The following is a 16,710-nucleotide window of genomic DNA, read 5'->3' on the forward strand; positions in this document are numbered from 1 at the left end:
TGACATTTGGTCAAAACACAAGGTATTGAATAAAATATTAAATTTCTTCTGTGGCTTCTAAATGGAACAAAAGAAACTTCCAAAAAGACTCAGGAAAAGGTTTTGGAGTAACAGCAGCATCACAAAAATAAGTGTAGCCTTCTCTAAAATACCTACTTTCAAGGATAAACCACTACAGTGAACAATAAATTTGCTCCTTTAAAAGAAATCAGAATTAGCTTGGCCTCTGGTGACACTCAGTTCTCAGTGCCCAACCCAGCTTCTTCCAAAATGTCTACTGTTCACAAAATTCTGAGCTAGTTCAGCTTGGAGGATGATCATTCTGTTCAGGTTAATCAAAGCCTACACCAATTTTGATGCTGACTGGGATGCTTTGAACATTGAAACAACCATCAAGACCAAAGGTGTGGATGAGGTTACCACCATCAACATTTTGACCAATCGCAGCAATGACCAGAGATCAGATATTGCCTTCATGTACCAGAGGACCAAAAAGGAACTTGCATCAGCACTTAAGTCAGTCTTGTCCAGCCACCTGGAGATGATCTGAGGCCTGTTGAAAACACCTGCTCAGTATGATGCTTCTAAGCGAAAGACCTTCATGAAGGGGCTGAAGACTGATGAAGCCTCTCTCATTGAGATTATCTGCTCAAGGACCAATTAGGAGTTGCAGGAAATTAATAGTCTACAAGGAAACTTGCAAGGCTGATCTGGAGAAGGACATTATTTCTGACACATCTGGTGCCTTCTGCAAGCTCATGGTTGTCCTCATGAAGGCTAGAAGAGCAGAGATGGCTCTGTCATTATGAACTGACTGACCAAGATTCCAGGGATCCCTCTGGAGTGAAAAGAGAAGGAACTGATGTTCCCAAGTGGATCAGCATCATGACCAAGCAGAGCATGTGTTACCTCCAGAAAGTATGTGAAAGGTACAAGAGCTACAGCCATTATGACGTGTTGGAGAGCATCAAGAAGGAAGTCAAAGGAGACCTGGAAAATGCTTTCCTGAACCTGGTCCAGTGTATACAGACCAAGTCCTTGTATTTTGCTGACCAACTCTATGACTCCATGAAGGGCAATGGGATGTGCAACAAGGTCCTGATCAGAATCATGGACTCCGCAATGAAATGGACATGTTGAAAATTAGATCTGAGCCCTGGCCGGTTTGGTTCAGCAGTTAGAGCGTCAGCCCGCAGTCCAGAGAGACCCGAGTTTGGTTCCCGCTAAGGGCATATACCTCTGTTGCAGTTTGTCCCCTGCCCCAGCTGGGGTTGTGCAGGAGGCAGCCACTCGATGTGTCCCTTTCACGTCGATGTTTCCCTTTCACATCGATGTTTCTCTCTCTCCCTCTCTTCCTCTCTCTCCCTCCCATTCTATCTGAACAAAAATGGAAAAATGTCCTCGGGTGAAGATAGAAAAAAAAAAAAGAAAAGAAAAGAAAAGAAAATTAGATCTGAATTCAAGAGGAAGTGTGGCAAGTCCTTGTACTACTACATCCAGTGACTATCAGAAAGTGGTGCTATACCTGTGTGGTGGGGATGACTGAAGCCCATGAGGGCTCCAGCATCCTGTAGTGCTCCTATGCTTCCAGCTAACACTACTAGAAAATCAGTGTGCGACTAATAGCCCACTTGTGCCCATTCCTGTGAGGATGGTGTTAGCTTTGCCCCCTGCCTGTCCTTTTTTCAGCTGCCTAAGCATTGCCTGACTTTCCCTTCTAGCCTCTCCTTTTAGCCAAATAAATGCCCATTCCAAGGAGTTGGAAGTAAACTCTTTGATGTAAAACACTTTGCCGCTTGTGTACTATGTCATAAATAGATGAATAAAGTGAATTTTTACTTCAGAAATTTAAAAAATCCTCAAAAAAATATTAGCAAACCAAATCCAGACATTCATTAAAAAATATGATACACCATGATCAAGTAGAATATATTCCGGGGATGCAAGGTTGGTACAACATCTGCAAAACAATAAATGTTCTGTACCACATAAACAAACTGAAGGACAAAAAACACATGACCATATCAATAGATGGAGAAAAAGTATTTGATAAAATCTAGCACCCATTTATGATAAAAACTCTCAGCAAAGTGGAAATAGAAGGAACATATCCCAACATAATAAAGGCCATATATAACAAACCCACAACTATCATACTCAATGGGCAAAAACTACAAATGTTCCCCTTAAGACTGGGAACAAGACAGGATGTCTGCTTTCACTACTCTTATTCAACAGAGTACTGAAAGTCCCAGCCACGAAAATTAGATAAATAGAAAAAAATAAAAGGCATTCAAATTGAAAAGGAAGAAGTAAAACTGTCATTATTTGCAGGTGACATGATATTGTACATAGAGAACCCTAAAGATTCCACCAAAAAACTACTAGTTCTGGTAAATGAATTCTGTAAAGTAGCAGCATACAAAATAAATATACAGAAATAAGTTGCATTTTTATATACTAATAATGAAATATCAGAAAGGGAAACTAAAAAAAATCCCAATCACAACTGCTTCAAAAAGAATAAAATAGATAGAAACAAATTTAACCAAAGACGTAAAAGACCTATATTCAGGTTATTATAAGACATTGAAGAAAGAAACGGAGGAAGATACAAATAAGTGGAAGCATATACTGTGTTCATGGATTGGAAGAATTAACATCATTAAAATGTCCCGCTGGTGTCGGTCAGTGGTTGAGTGTCGACCCATGAACCAAGAAGTCGCCAGTTCGACTCCCAGTCAGGACACATGCCTAGGTTGTAGGCTTGATCCCCAGTGGGGGGCATGCAGGAAGAGGCCAATCAATGTTCTCTCTCATCGTTGTTTCTATCTTTCTCTCCCTCTCATTTCCTCTCTTTCTAAAATCAATAAAGTGGAAAATAAAATAAAATAAAATGTCCATACTACCCAAAGCAATCTATAGATTCAACACAATTCCTATCAAGATACCAATGGAGTATTTCACAGAACTAGAACAAATGTTTCAAAGATTTGTGTAGAACCACAAAAGACCCCAAATGGCAACAGCAATCTTGAGAAAGAAGAACAAAGCATCACCCTACCTGATATCAAACTATGCTACAAGTTCATAGTAATCAAAACAGCATGGTACAGGCATAAAAACAGACATACAGATTAATGGAACAGAACAGAGGACCCAGAAATAAACCCATGTCTTTATATTCAATTAATATTTGACAAAGGAGGCAAAAACATACAATGGACTAAAGATAGTCTAGTCAATAAATAGTATTGGGAAAATTGGACAGATATGTGCAAAAAATGAAACTAGACCACCTTCTTACGCCATACACAAGAATAAATGAAAATGGATTAAAGTCTTAAATGTTAGACTCGAAATTGTAAAAATCCTAGAAGAAAAAATCCTAGGCAGTAAAATCTTGGACATTTCTCATAGCGATATTTTTTCTGATATATCTCCTCGGGCAAGGGAAACAAAAGAAAAAACAAACAAATGGGACTACATCAGCCTAAAGAGCTTTTTGCACAGCAAAGGAAACCACTAAAAAGACAAACTATGAAATGGGAGAACATATTCGCCAATAATACATCTGATAAGAGGTTAATATCCCAAATTTATAAGGAACTTATAAAACTCAACACCATAAAACAAACAGTTCAATTAACAAATGGGCAAAAGACCTGAACAGACACTTCTCCAAAGAGGACATACAGAAGGCCAACAGACACATGAAAAGATGCTGAATATCACTAATCACCTGAGAGATGCTAATTAAAACTACAATGAGCCCTGGCCAGTTTTGCTCAGTGGTTAGAGCGTCGGCCCGCTGACCAGAGAGTCCCGGTTTCAGTTCCCGCTAAGGGCGTGTACCTCGGTTTCAGTTTGTCCCCGGCCCCAGTTGGGTTAATGTGGGTGGCAACCACTCGATATGTCTCTCTCACATCAATGTTTCTCTCTCTTTTTTCCCTCTTCTCTCCCTCCTGCTCTATCTGAAGATAAATGCAAAACTGTCCTCAGGTGAGGACAAAAAAAAAAAAAAAAAAACTACAATGAGACATCATCTCACACCTGTCAGAATGGCTATCATCAATAAGTCAACAAACAGCAAGTGTTGGTGAGGATGTGGAGAAAAGGAACTTCATGCAGTGTTAGTGGGAATGCAGCCACTCTGGAAAGAAGTAGGGAGTTACATCAAAAAATTAAAAATTGAACTGCTTTATGAACCAGTGATTCCTCTTCTGGGAATCTATCTGAAGAAATCAGAAACACTAATTTGAAAGAATATATGCACCCCTGTGTTCATAACAGCATTATTTATAATAGCTAAGATCTGGAAACAGCCCAACTGTCTATCTGTAGATGAGTGGATAAAAAAACTGTGGTATATTTACACAATGGAGTACTACTCTTCTGTGAAAAGGAAGAAAAATTTTACCCTTTGCAACAGCATGGATGGACCTGGAGAACATTATGTTAAATGAAATAAGCCAGTCAGAGAAAGAAAGACAAGTACCATATGATTTCACTCATAGGTGGAATTTAATAAGCAAACTGAACTACCAAGCAAAATTATGACAGAATCATAGAGAGCAGGCAGACAGCTCTGGGTGGGTGAGGATGTGAGGAGGGGTTGGGGAGGTAAAGGGAGTGAGAAAAAAAAAAAAGGAGAACTCATGGAAATGGAAAACAGTGTGGTGATTTTGGGGAAGATGGGGGTGGGAAAAGGTGGTAGAGGGCATATAGGGGATAAAAGGTGATGGGAAAAAATTAAATTAAAAATCATAATTATTACTTACATCACACAATATACTCCTGAAACAGATCTATGGTGATCCAACACCAGAACTGGCTTCTGTAAGTGCAGTGTGACCTTATCGTGAGAAGGCTGTCCATGGGTCAACTTGCCTAGGCTACAGTCCTGTTATTCCCTCACACTCATCTAGGTCCTGCTGAGAAGGGATTTTTGCAAATGTAATTAAAGTCCCTATCAATTAGCTTAGCTTTAAGGGAGATTATCCTGGTGGCTCTGACTTAATCAGCTGGAGGGCTTTCAAAGCAGGGCTGAGGCTCTCCTGACAGAGACAAAATTCCACCTGTGGACAAGAGCTCCAGGCCCATGCCCATGGAGTTCTAGCCTGTCCTACGGACTTTGGATTTGTGTTGCCAACCCATCACTTACATAGAGCAATCCCTTATTTATACACACATGTATGTATATACTTCTGTATATACTTACATACATGTGTGTACACATATATACACACAGTAAGATTTCATATATACATATCTGTATGTACACATACATCTCATACTGGTTCTGTTGCTCTGGTTGAATTCTAATACACAGTTTACTTTCTTTATGAGAGCTAACAAATTATTCTGAGGAGGATGTACTATAAATGAATGAATTACATAAACACCATTTTTAGAAATTATGTTTTAAATTAAGACTAAAACTGTGTACGTACTTTGCTTTTCTGAGGTGCACTATAAAATGGTGCCATTCTTACAACTGCAGAAGCTGTGGCTTTTTATTTAATTATTTTTATTTTTATTATTATTTTTGATCCTCACCCAAGGATATTTTTCCATTTATCATCAGACAGAGCAGAAGGGAAGGAGAGAGAGAGAGAAACATTGATGTGATAGAGACACATCGATTGGTTGCCTCCCGTACAACCCCAACCAGGGCCAGAGACGAACCACAACTGAGGTACGTGCCCTTGGCCAGAATCAAACCCGGGACTCTTTGGTCCAATGGCCAATGCTCTAACCGCTGAGCCAAACCAGCCAGGGCAAAGCTGTGGCTTTAAAAAAAAAATTTTTTTTTAATGTTTTTATTGATTTTTTAGAGAAAGAGGAATAGAGAAATCAAAACACCTATGTGAGAGAGAAACATCAATCGGCTACCTCCTGCACTCCCCCCACCAGGGATTGAGCCCGAAACCTGGGCATGTGCCCTGACCAGGAATCCAATCAGGACATCTCAGTCCACGGGATGATGCTCAATCATCTGAGCCACACTGGCTGGGCTAGCCTGGGGGTTCTTAATCTGGGGTCTACAACTCATTTGGAAGGTTATTCTGTTATTATTTATACTCAGGTTCTCATGATTGACTGTATATATGTTATGAATGGATAGTTTACTTCCCAGTTGCTCACCTTGTTCCAGAATTATTGCTGACATTATATAGATTATTTTTCAAGAGGGGGTCAGGCCACTTATAATTAATAGGTGAATTTCAGTTTAAGTTTTTACTTGAGCCCTGGCTTGTTTGGCTCAACAATTAGAGTGTCGGCCTGTGGACCAATCAGTCGTGGGTTCGATTCTGGTCAAGGGCACATACCTTGGTTGTGGTTTGGCCTCAGCCCTGGTTGAATCATGCGGGAGGCAACCAGTTGATGTGTCCCTCTCACATCAATGTTTCTCTCTCTCTCTCTCTCTCTCTCTCTCTCTCTCTCTCTCTCTCTCTCTCCCCCTCCCTCCCTCCCACTCTATCTGAGGATAAATAGAAAAAGGTCCTCAGGTGAGGATAAAAAGAAAAAGGTTTTATGTGATTGAAAGTCCATAAATGCATGGCAAGATAATCCTGAGAACTCTACACATTAAACGTGAGTTTTAAATAGTCAAGAAAACCAGCGATGCACAAAATACAAGTCAAGTCACCTTTAGTTCATACTGAGGCTCTAACAAAATTAAATAATAATCAATTAGCGAATTTCAAAATAATTATATTGCTAAACATTAACTTCTGTTGTGTGAAGAGAGATCTGTACTTACTTTATAAATTAAAAATCAGTTAAGAACAACCATTCTAAATTCACATTACATCCTCACATTAGGTCTTTTAACAAACTAAAAGATTACTACTTAAAATATTTACATAAGAACAATTTTTTATTGTACTCAACCTCTTAGCAGTATCCCACATAGTGGTACGGAAAGCCGTCTTTCGGTTTTCTTTCTGGATTTGCCACACCGCACTCTAGTCCACCACTCTGCACAGGTGCGAACTGGTGGATTTTGCCAGAAAAGACTTGGACCTTATCTATGTAATCTCATCCATTCCAATGGCTTTAAATGCTAATACATGCTACCTTTCCCAGTTTTCATTTTTAGCCAAACTACCTTTTGAGCTCTGTTCAAAATCTTTTGATGTCTTTTTTGGGATAAGTCACTGGAATCTCAAATTCTTCATGTCCAAGACCAAAATCTTGATTTTCCTTCCTAATGAGTCTTTTCTAGTCTTTCCCATTCTTCCAGAAACGAATCACCGGTAATCAAATAAAAAACCTTGGAGAGTATTACGCTAAGTGAAATAAGCCAGTTGGAGAAAGGCAAGTACCATATGATTTCACTTATGTGTGGAATCTAATGAACCAAATAAACTAACAAACAAAATAGAAGACTCATAGATACAGAGAACAGACTGACAACTGTCGGAGGGGAAGGGGGCTGGGCACTGGATGAAAAAGGTGAAGGGATTGAGCAAAGAAAAAACAAAACTCAATAGACACAGACAACAATATGGTGATTACCAGAGGGAAGGGAGTTGGGGGGAGGTAGATGAGGGTAAAGGGGGGATAAATGGTGATGGAAGGAGACTTGACTTGGGGTGGTGAACACACAATACAACATACAGATGATATATTATAGAATTGTACACCTGAAACCTATATCATTTTATTAACCAACGTCACCCCAATGAATAAAAAGAAACCTCCCCTTCAGTCCCGGTTCCTCTTTTTGTGTCACACCCTCCGTCTGGTCACTGCCTCCTCTCCCTTGATCTCCAGTCTCCCACCTCCTTTCATCCCAGGCCACCGCCTGGAAACCACCATCAGCATCGTTCGACCTGATCCGCTTTCCACATAAGAAACCAGAATTACATTTCTTTTTTTTTTTTTTATCCTCACCCGAGGACATTTTTTCAATATTTTGTTCAGATAGAGTGGGAGGGGGAGAGAGAGAGAGAGAGAGAGAGAGAGAGAGAGAGAGAGAGAGAGAGAGAGAAACATCGACGTGAAGGGACACATCGAGTGGCTGCCACCCACACGACCAACAAGGGCCGGGGACAAACTGCAACCGAGGTACATGCCCTTAGCGGGAACCGAACCCGGGTCTCTCCGGACCGCAGGCTGATGCTCCAACCGCTGAGCCAAACCGGCCAGAGCCAGAATTGCATTTCAAAACCGTCCATCCGACTATGTCTCTCTTTGCTTAAGCCTCTCCATGGCTTCCCACCTCACTTGAAAGTGCAAACCGAACATTTTATCTTGGTCGAAACGCCCGAGCACGACCCAGGCCCTGCCCATCTCGCTCGCCCACAGGGGTCTCTGAGTTGCTGCCGCTGTCCCCCGGGCCTTTCCCGCCTTGTGCCCGGCTCCGGCGCCTGCTCCTGTGAGGGACACTGGCCCCTCGCACAGGGTTGGCTCTTCTCAGCAGGGCTCGGCGTCACCATCACCCCGACTCTCCATCACACTGCCACTCTCACGGACCCGCGCTCATCCCAGCTCCTGTTTGCGCCTTCGTACTGGCAGGTCCGTGAGCGCCGGGACAGCCAGCACCCAGGCCCGCCCTGGGTCCGGGCCGCGTCCGCCCCCGTCACTGCGGCAGCGCGGCCTTCACGCTCGGCCGGCCAGCTTTTCTGTCTGCAGCGGCCCGCGTGTCGCGGATCATCAGCTCCATGACTGTCCGCGAGGCAGGCGTCTCCGTCTGTACAGCCGCCCTCGCCGCGCCGCTGAAGCCGCAGGGGCCGGGGACGGCCCTACATACACTTAACATGGTTTTACTTGAGTGAAAAAACCAAACAAAACACGGCACATTTGAGTTTACTCTCTCTTCAGGTAATCGACGCCAGACTCGCTGCCCAAACCCGCAGCATGGGGCTCCAGCTGTTTCTTTCTTTCTTTTTTCTTTTCTTTTTTGTACAGATAGAGTGGGAGGGAGGGAGAGAGAGAGAGAAACATCGACGTGAAGGGACACATCGAGTGACTGCCTCCCGCACGACCAACCAGAGCCGGGGACAAACTGCAACCGAGGTTCGCGCCCTTAGCGGGAACCGAACCCGGGTCTCTCCGGACCGCAGGCCGACGCTCCAACCGCTGAGCCAAACCGGCCAGGCCGGCTTCCAGCTGTTTCGTCAGCCTCGTGGTCGCGGGCCCCGCATTCCCTCCTCAAGCCTCTTCTCGGCGTGCAAACGACATACACGCAGGGCGAGTGGGGCGCTCACCTCCTTATGTTCTTAGCATGCTTGCTCCAACTGTTTTCTGCGAGCCAACACAAGGCTTGACCAAGACAATAACCTTTAAATAGGAACTTTGTCTTTAAAATGCCTATAACTGGGCTCGTTGGGTGCAGACCCGGTAGCCGAGGGGAGGCCGGCGCTGGCCGAGGCCGAGGGAAAGCCCGGGAAGGAGTCCAGGCTGAGAACCACTAATCCGAAGGGGGCGGAGTTACAGAGCCAGAGGCACCCACCCCTGTAAACGAATCGAATGCCAGCCGACTGCGAAGGGCGGGGTTTGTCAGTGAGGCCGTCAGATTCCGATTGGAGGAGCAGCCAATCGGTGAGGCAGACACGGGGTGGGAGGGAGGGGGCGGGGTGAAGACACACTCCTGTGTTCCAGCCGCGCCCGGACGTGTCTCCGGAAGAGGGAGTCTGCTGTTTTACTCCAGACCCAGACATTCTCCATGAGAAGACCGCGGTGTGGCTCCACAGCCTGCCTACTACCGTCGTTTTCTCTATTCTTTCATGTCTCTCTTCCTCATTCTTTTCTTCTACATAAAGTAACTGATGTGTGTGCACAAGATTTGTGTTTTTTTTTTCATCCTCACCCAAGGATATTTTTGCATTTATCTTCAGACAGAGCGGGAGGGAGAGAGGAAGAAAAGAGAGAAACATCGATATGAGAGAGACACACAGGTGGGCTGCCACCCACACTACCCCAACCCGGACGGGTACAACTGCAACGGAGGTTCGTGCCCTTGGCGGACTGAACCCGGGTCTCTCTGCTGAGCCACCGGCCAGGGCAAGATTTGCTTTTTTTTTTTTTTTTTTAAGTTAGATAGTATGTTTTGATTGACATCCAATGGAGATGCTGTGGGGGAAAACACTGGTTCTGTGAAACTATGCCTTTTTTCCACTAGCAGCATGCTTGTTCAGCTCTTCTCTTTACATCCATTAAGCTACTTTGCTCTCACTGTTTAACAACAACACAAAGAACATACAAATCCTTGCATACCTTGTTCGATTATAGAATTTTAATATTTTTCATTTTTCACTATGAAACCAAGGGCAATCTTACAACTTTTGTACGCAGCTGTTACATGTGAGGTAATCTGTCTTTAAGTAGATATAAATCACTCAAAAATAAATGAATCCTTGATAGTTTTCCCTTCAAGTCAAGCATCTCACTTAAATAAACATCTTGTTTTTAAAAAAATGTCTAAAGATGGCCAAGTCACCTCTTAAGATCAGCCTGGTTAATATAAACATGAAACTCAATCTTTCAAAGACATTTTTCATTTAATTTCTCTGTATTTAATCTCTTTTTATTTAGTTACTTTACATAAAAATGTGAGATGAATTTGTACTTTTATTTAAAAAACAATTTTTTTGAAAATCATATTATTAAAATAATTTGTCCTGGTTGAAAACAGCTATAAAAAATATTAGGCTAAAAAACCCTTAGAGAAAAGCATTAGACTAGAAGTTCTTTTGTGGTCCTGGTTCCGTTGCAGTCAAGGTTTTGAACAAGTCTTAACTCCTCTGGGCAACAGTTTTCTCCTGTGTTAAAAAAAGAAAAAAGAAGGGAGGAAGAAAGGGAAGGAGAAAAGGAGGGGGGAGAAAGAAAGGAAAAGACACTGAACTGAATGCTCTCTCTCTCAAGTCCTTTTCCACTTAAAATTCTCTTGATTCTGTTAAGACCTTGCTTTTAATAAAAATACAGAGGTCTGCAGAGCAAAACAATAACAAGAGCTACCATGTTGGGGGCTCATAGGTACAATGCACTATATGAAAAGCTTTATCTCATTTAAGAGATACATGTACTAATGATTATTCTTTCCCACTTTATAAAGCTAAAAAAACAAACTTAAGCTCAAAAACCCAGTCATATAAGGTTTCTGTTTGTCTTTTCAGACACAATCCTCAGTGGCCAAAAGGAGAAATAGCTAAGTAGACAGAAAAGAATTATGAACTCAAAATGCAAATCAAAGACTTTTTTAAAGCAGTTTTTGGGGGTCTGCTGTACTGGAGGCTCGTGCACTGCCTGCAGGGCAAAGTAAGTGTGTTATCCCGACCTGTCAAAATCGCCCGATTCGGAAGACTTCAGGACCAGGCAAAAGAGTAAGACAGGTATTCACTTTCAAAATTCAAGCATAAACCTGAGGTACTTCAAATGCCATAAAATAGAAGGATAATTAAAAACTAATCTTTAGAGAGGCATAGTGGTATATGAATTTAAGAGAATATTTTCTGTATGTTATCCTATATTTAATATTAACCTGAGGATAATAAACTAAAATTAAATATATTAAAGGAAACAATGAACAAAAATCACATTTTTTAAATGTAAAGTGAGAGTTGAACTCAATTTCCCTAAGAAAATTAATACAAAAATGTAATGAGTTTTACACCACGAATTGTACTGTTTATGAAATATTTGCCAAGTTTTGCTTAATTCTTTTTATTATACATAGCCTCAATTTTTTCAACTGGTATCAATACATTTACTTTTTTTGACTGGTAAAGTACCATCTTGGTGAAGCCAGTTTCCAGAGTTAAGCTCGAATCAACACACACACAAACACACAAACAGACACACACCTCACTGTTATGAGCTAAAAGACATCCATGAGCTGTTTTAAAAAACATGTTTTGTTTTTTTTTATAAATCCTCACCCAAGGATATTTTTCCATTTATCTTCAGATCGAGTAAGAGGGAGAGAGGAAGGGAGGGAGAGAGAGAGGAGGAGAGAGAAAGAGAGAAACATCGACGTAGAGAAACACATTGATTGGTTGCTTCCTGCATGACCCCAACCAGGGCCAGGGACTGAACCGCACCTGAGGAATGTGCCCTTGACTGAAATCAAACCCAAGACTCTTTGGTCCACTGGCCAATACTCTAACTGCTGAGCCAAACTGGCCAGGACAACAAAATATTTTTGAAGCACATATATCTCAATTTACCTCAGAAATGGCATTTGATATACTGAGTACAAAGATCATAACCTGATCTTTGATTTGTGTATTTAAAACATGAATATCAAGTGATTGTAACTGAGAAACCACACAGAAAGCTAGTTTTGAGACAGTCAAAAAGAAAGGATATGTTTATTCATTAGCCATAATCTGACTTAACTGTACAAGAAGGCAACTCTGCCTCGCCTCTCCCTTGGGCAGCCCCCACACATGTCTCCTGTGCTAGGAAAATATTCTCTGATACCACGTTAAATAGTTACCTGGGGAAACTCTAATATCTGTTTCTTCAAACTGCTCTGTGACGTAAAATAGCACGTCTGATAAACCTCGGGGTGGGGGGGACGGGGGCGGTTGGGAAGAGATAAACCAAAGAACTTATATGCATCTATGCACAACCAATGGACACAGACAATAGTGTGGGGAAGGCAGGAGGGGGGTGGGAGCAGGGAGGAGAGGTTCAATGGGGGAAATAGAGGGGACATCTGTAATACCTTCAACAGTAAAGATAAAAAACAAACAAGTCGAGAGCACTTAGCAGAATGTCTTGCAGGGAGTCAGTGCTGAGTCAATAAGCTATCACCATGATTAATGTCACCAATTAGGCCACTGAAAAATAATCACTAAAATGGTGGCCTAAACAGTGAATCTACCTCCCAATGATTCCAGTATTTTTGAAAGTCAAATTCTAATTAAATCTGTGATCGTTATACTAATATAAGATATATTAAGATAGTTGTAATATATTGAAAATTTCAAGGTTATTTCAGTTTGAGAAGTCTGCATTCCTTTATCTGTACCCAAACTGAAGTTAAACAAACATAAAGATTATATGAAAATCCTCCACGCAGAAAAAAATATTTTCTATAGTAATATGAGGTTCTATTTTTTCAATGGAAAAGGAATGACTAGGAAAGAGTCCACTCTGTATAACAAATATAAATTTGCCCACCTACCTGATAGATATAAAAATAGCACAAGAAACACAGATACATGTAAACAGACTGGGCCAAAGAGAAAGGTATTTCATAGAAAGTATTCTATCATCCGAACGATATGGTTTCCTATGTTTAAGTTCTATTTATTATGTTATTTTTACAAGTAGCAAAGTCCCTGTTTTCTCCCAGCTTAATATACATGAATATTAAAAAAGCGATTGATTTCCACATTGCCCACCCCACCCCATCCGACTGGGTCGACAGGAAGTCGAGTCGGGAACCACAAGCAGCCCCTGAAGGAGGGTGGTTTCCTCCTTGACTTGCTCTTGAACTCCAGCACTCCATTCAGTCATCTTCTTGCTGATTTCTTTTCTGTCAAAGGAAACCAAGACCACATTAAAAAAGCACATTCTAACGGGCATCTTTGTTCAGCCAAAATCACTTGTTCTTCAGCAAGTATCATTTTCTAGAGGCCTTGGCAAAAGATGTGGGTGAAAATTATGGGAAAATGTGCCTGAACTTATTTACTCAACTAGTTTATCACTTTGGCTCCAGGGTATATTATCCTCAGGTATTTGAATATTTTCTATTCTCTCTTCTACAGGTACAAAAATTCCCACCCAGAAGCACACATGCAAATATTCACGTTCTCCCTTTAGTAACCACATCAGAGCTCTAATCATCTCTGAGCCATGTTACAGCAGATACATTGTCTTTAAAATTAGAAGTACTGTGAAAATTATTCAAAAGGCATGCACATCATAAAAACATTTTTGTCAATTATTAAATAAGTTATTCCTTCAGCTCACATTACATACTTCATTATAAAATGACCTAACTCGGTAATTCTGCTCCTTGAGTTCATAATCATTTAATAATAGTCTAGGTAGAATAAGACTAACATGAAATATTAAAGAGCCAATTTGAAAACAAAAATGCAGCATAAACACAGACTTTACCAGTTTGAGGAAATCGATGAGTTTGTGAGCATCTTCCCCAGTAGAGAGGTCTACAAAGTCCTTGGGCAGTCGGTAACTCAGATAGGGACTGGGCTGGACTGTAACTTCACTGTTTGTACAACGGAAAGCTGGAGAATCCTTTACCAAATAAAAAAAAAGTCTGTAAAAAAATTTAAGTCTCTTCTCCAAACAGAAAAAGATTCTATCAGAACAATTTCTATACTAGGTAAGGAAGAAATAAGATTCTCAAGTGAAAGAAGGCACCAAGACTGTAAAGCACTTCTACATATACACTACAACATAAACTAAGGCATTTGAAAACGGCGTCCTCCTGGACAGCTAGGCCGACCCCCAAACACTACCCATGTGCAGCTCTGTACTATACAAACGAGGTATGTGTCTCTCTAGTCCCGAATGGGTCAGAGGCCTCAGGCTAGTTATCGCTGGCTTTGAACAGTCTCATACAGGCCAGAATGCTTTATAAATATTACCATTTTCTTCAGGTGCACAGTTAGAAACACTACCTTAGAGAATAAAGTTAATAGTGAGGGCAAGTGCTTTGAATTCCTAACACCTTTCTTTTCTTCTTTAATGTAATTTAACTTATTTATGTCTCATCACCTCTATAAAACTGCAAATTCAAGTATCATACCAAACAAGTCTTCACATTCTCTACTGTACAGTTGACCCTTGACACAGGGAGGTTAGAGAAACCGAGCCCTATACCAGTCAAAAATCTTTGTATAACTACAGTTAGCCCTCAGCATATGCAGATTCCAACTGCAGACTGGACCCTTGAGCATTGTGGGTTTTAACTGCATGAATCAACTGGAAAGATATTCAAGTGTAAGCGGATGCATGCAGTTCAAACCCACGTTGTTCAAGGGTCAACTGTACCTGCTTAAAGCTTGCATGTAATGTTTACATGTTGCCTTGTGCCAAAAAGATTTGAGAGACAGAAGGCCTTGGGTTTGGACTTCATGGACAGATATCTAGCTGAGGGATGGATGTGTCCAGCAGATGAAGACAGGCCAGAAGCTTGACTAAAACAAGACCTAGAAAGCAGGCCACACTTTATGACAGACTAATCATCTGATGGGTATTTATGAAACACCTACTTCTACTGGACCTTTTTCTAGGTATGGGAGATAAACTGATATCCAAGACAGGCAGACAGCCAATCAGCAAGCAAACAAATAAATTAACAAGTTTATTTCCGATAGTACAACGTGTTCTAAAAACAAAACCACAGGCTGCTATCACAGAGAACCAGGTAGGCCGCTAATTTAGAGGGGCAGTCAGGTAAGACCTTGCTAAAGAGGGGGCGTCTGGACTGAGAGCTGGAGAGCATGACAGAAACAGCCTCGTGGGGTCTGGGAGCAGAACACGGCTTTGGAGGAAGTGGAATTCGTGCAGAGTGGCAGGGCTTTGAGCTTCCAGAAACAGGAGACCAGGCTTCTGTGGGGTGCAAAACAGGCAGGTGATGCTGGGGAAAGGGCGGGAGCCACTTCCTGTTTCCCTCTGTCATCCCTCAAAGTCCAATGTTTAAATTAAGAAGAAAAAAAGAAAGAAAAAGAGAGAGAGAAAGAAAGGAAGGAGAATAAAAAGAAAAATTTGATCATATTATTTGGATCATAGACTGAATCTTGTACAAACTGTTTCTATTCAATAACTGTGTCCCTCATATTTAAAAATAACCCTGTGCTGAATAATTTACATTCTTTTCCTGGACACTCAGACTTAATGGACCACCACAGTAAGATGCCAGCAAGGATAAAATTCCTTCTCTCACTAGTTTGACACACATTAATTGTGCCTGGCATTGTGTTAAGCCCTGCAGATATGTGGAGAACAAGAGACACTACCCCTGTGCTCAGAAGCCTGCAGTCCAGAGCAGGACACAGGCAAGTCAACAGGCAGGCAGCACACAGAGGACAAGTACCTTGACAGGGAAAAAGTCCAGTTGAATCAGATCTAGAGAAACAGGGCTAAAGAGGGCCCAGGACAGAGTAATGATGAAAAGAATCATTTCAGAGATGGACAAAAGGAAACATGGTCACATGGAAGGCAAGGCAGCAGCCAGAAGAAACCCAGGAGGGGAGCACGGGCCCAAGAGCCAAGGGAAGTGGTGTTGTAAGAACAAGAGGGTAACACATTCAAATGGTGCCGAGTGGTTAGGTGAGAGAAGGGCAGTACGTTCACTGGAATTAGCAACAAGGCAGAGGTGCCCTTGCCAAGAGTAGTCTATGTGGATGGCAGGGACTGAGGTTAAACAGGCTGAGGAGTGACAGGTGAGAAGAGGTGACAAGGAGACGGGGAGACGGAGAGAAGCAGCAGGCAGCAAGGACAGAAGACCATGTAAGGAAGTGGCAGTGAAGATGTACAACTACTGAGCAGTTACAAAAAAGCAAGTTACATAGTAGCCTGAGGGAAGCAACTGTGACCACATATGTAAAAATGTGTGGTGCATCCACACACAAAAATAAGAACACAAGTGGTAAGGTGGCTATTTCTATGTGGTAGGATTTCCAGTCTTGACTAATTCCCTCTCTCTTTTTTTAAATGACCATGTTAAAAACAACAGCAGCAACTGTTTTTAAAAAGATGTAAAATATTCACAAGATAACA

The 16,710-nt window shown here is 41.7% G+C and overlaps 1 protein-coding gene and 1 pseudogene across 2 annotated transcripts in view; one reads left to right on the forward strand and one right to left on the reverse strand.

Annotated features, from left to right (window-relative positions):
* The first annotated feature begins 261 nt into the window (after nucleotides 1-261).
* On the forward strand, nucleotides 262-1,546 carry LOC118643953 (annotated as a pseudogene).
* Nucleotides 1,547-12,670: 11,124 nt separating this feature from the next.
* Nucleotides 12,671-16,710, reverse strand: part of CDC123 (cell division cycle 123) — a 71,456-nt gene continuing 67,416 nt past the window's right edge. Inside the window, exons 10-11 of one of the 2 annotated variants that reach the window (XM_036240018.1) lie at nucleotides 14,083-14,220; nucleotides 12,671-13,495 (exon numbers count right to left, since the gene is read on the reverse strand). In XM_036240018.1, the coding sequence (XP_036095911.1) occupies nucleotides 13,469-13,495; nucleotides 14,083-14,220 (165 nt within the window). In that variant the 3' untranslated portion in view covers nucleotides 12,671-13,468. The remainder of the gene's footprint in view (nucleotides 13,496-14,082; nucleotides 14,221-16,710) is intronic. The other variant, XM_036240001.1, reaches the window with a different exon arrangement.

The sequence above is a fragment of the Molossus molossus genome, unplaced genomic scaffold (assembly GCF_014108415.1).
Source record: "Molossus molossus isolate mMolMol1 unplaced genomic scaffold, mMolMol1.p scaffold_m16_p_1, whole genome shotgun sequence".
In the NCBI taxonomy this organism is placed as follows: Eukaryota; Metazoa; Chordata; class Mammalia; order Chiroptera; family Molossidae; genus Molossus; species Molossus molossus.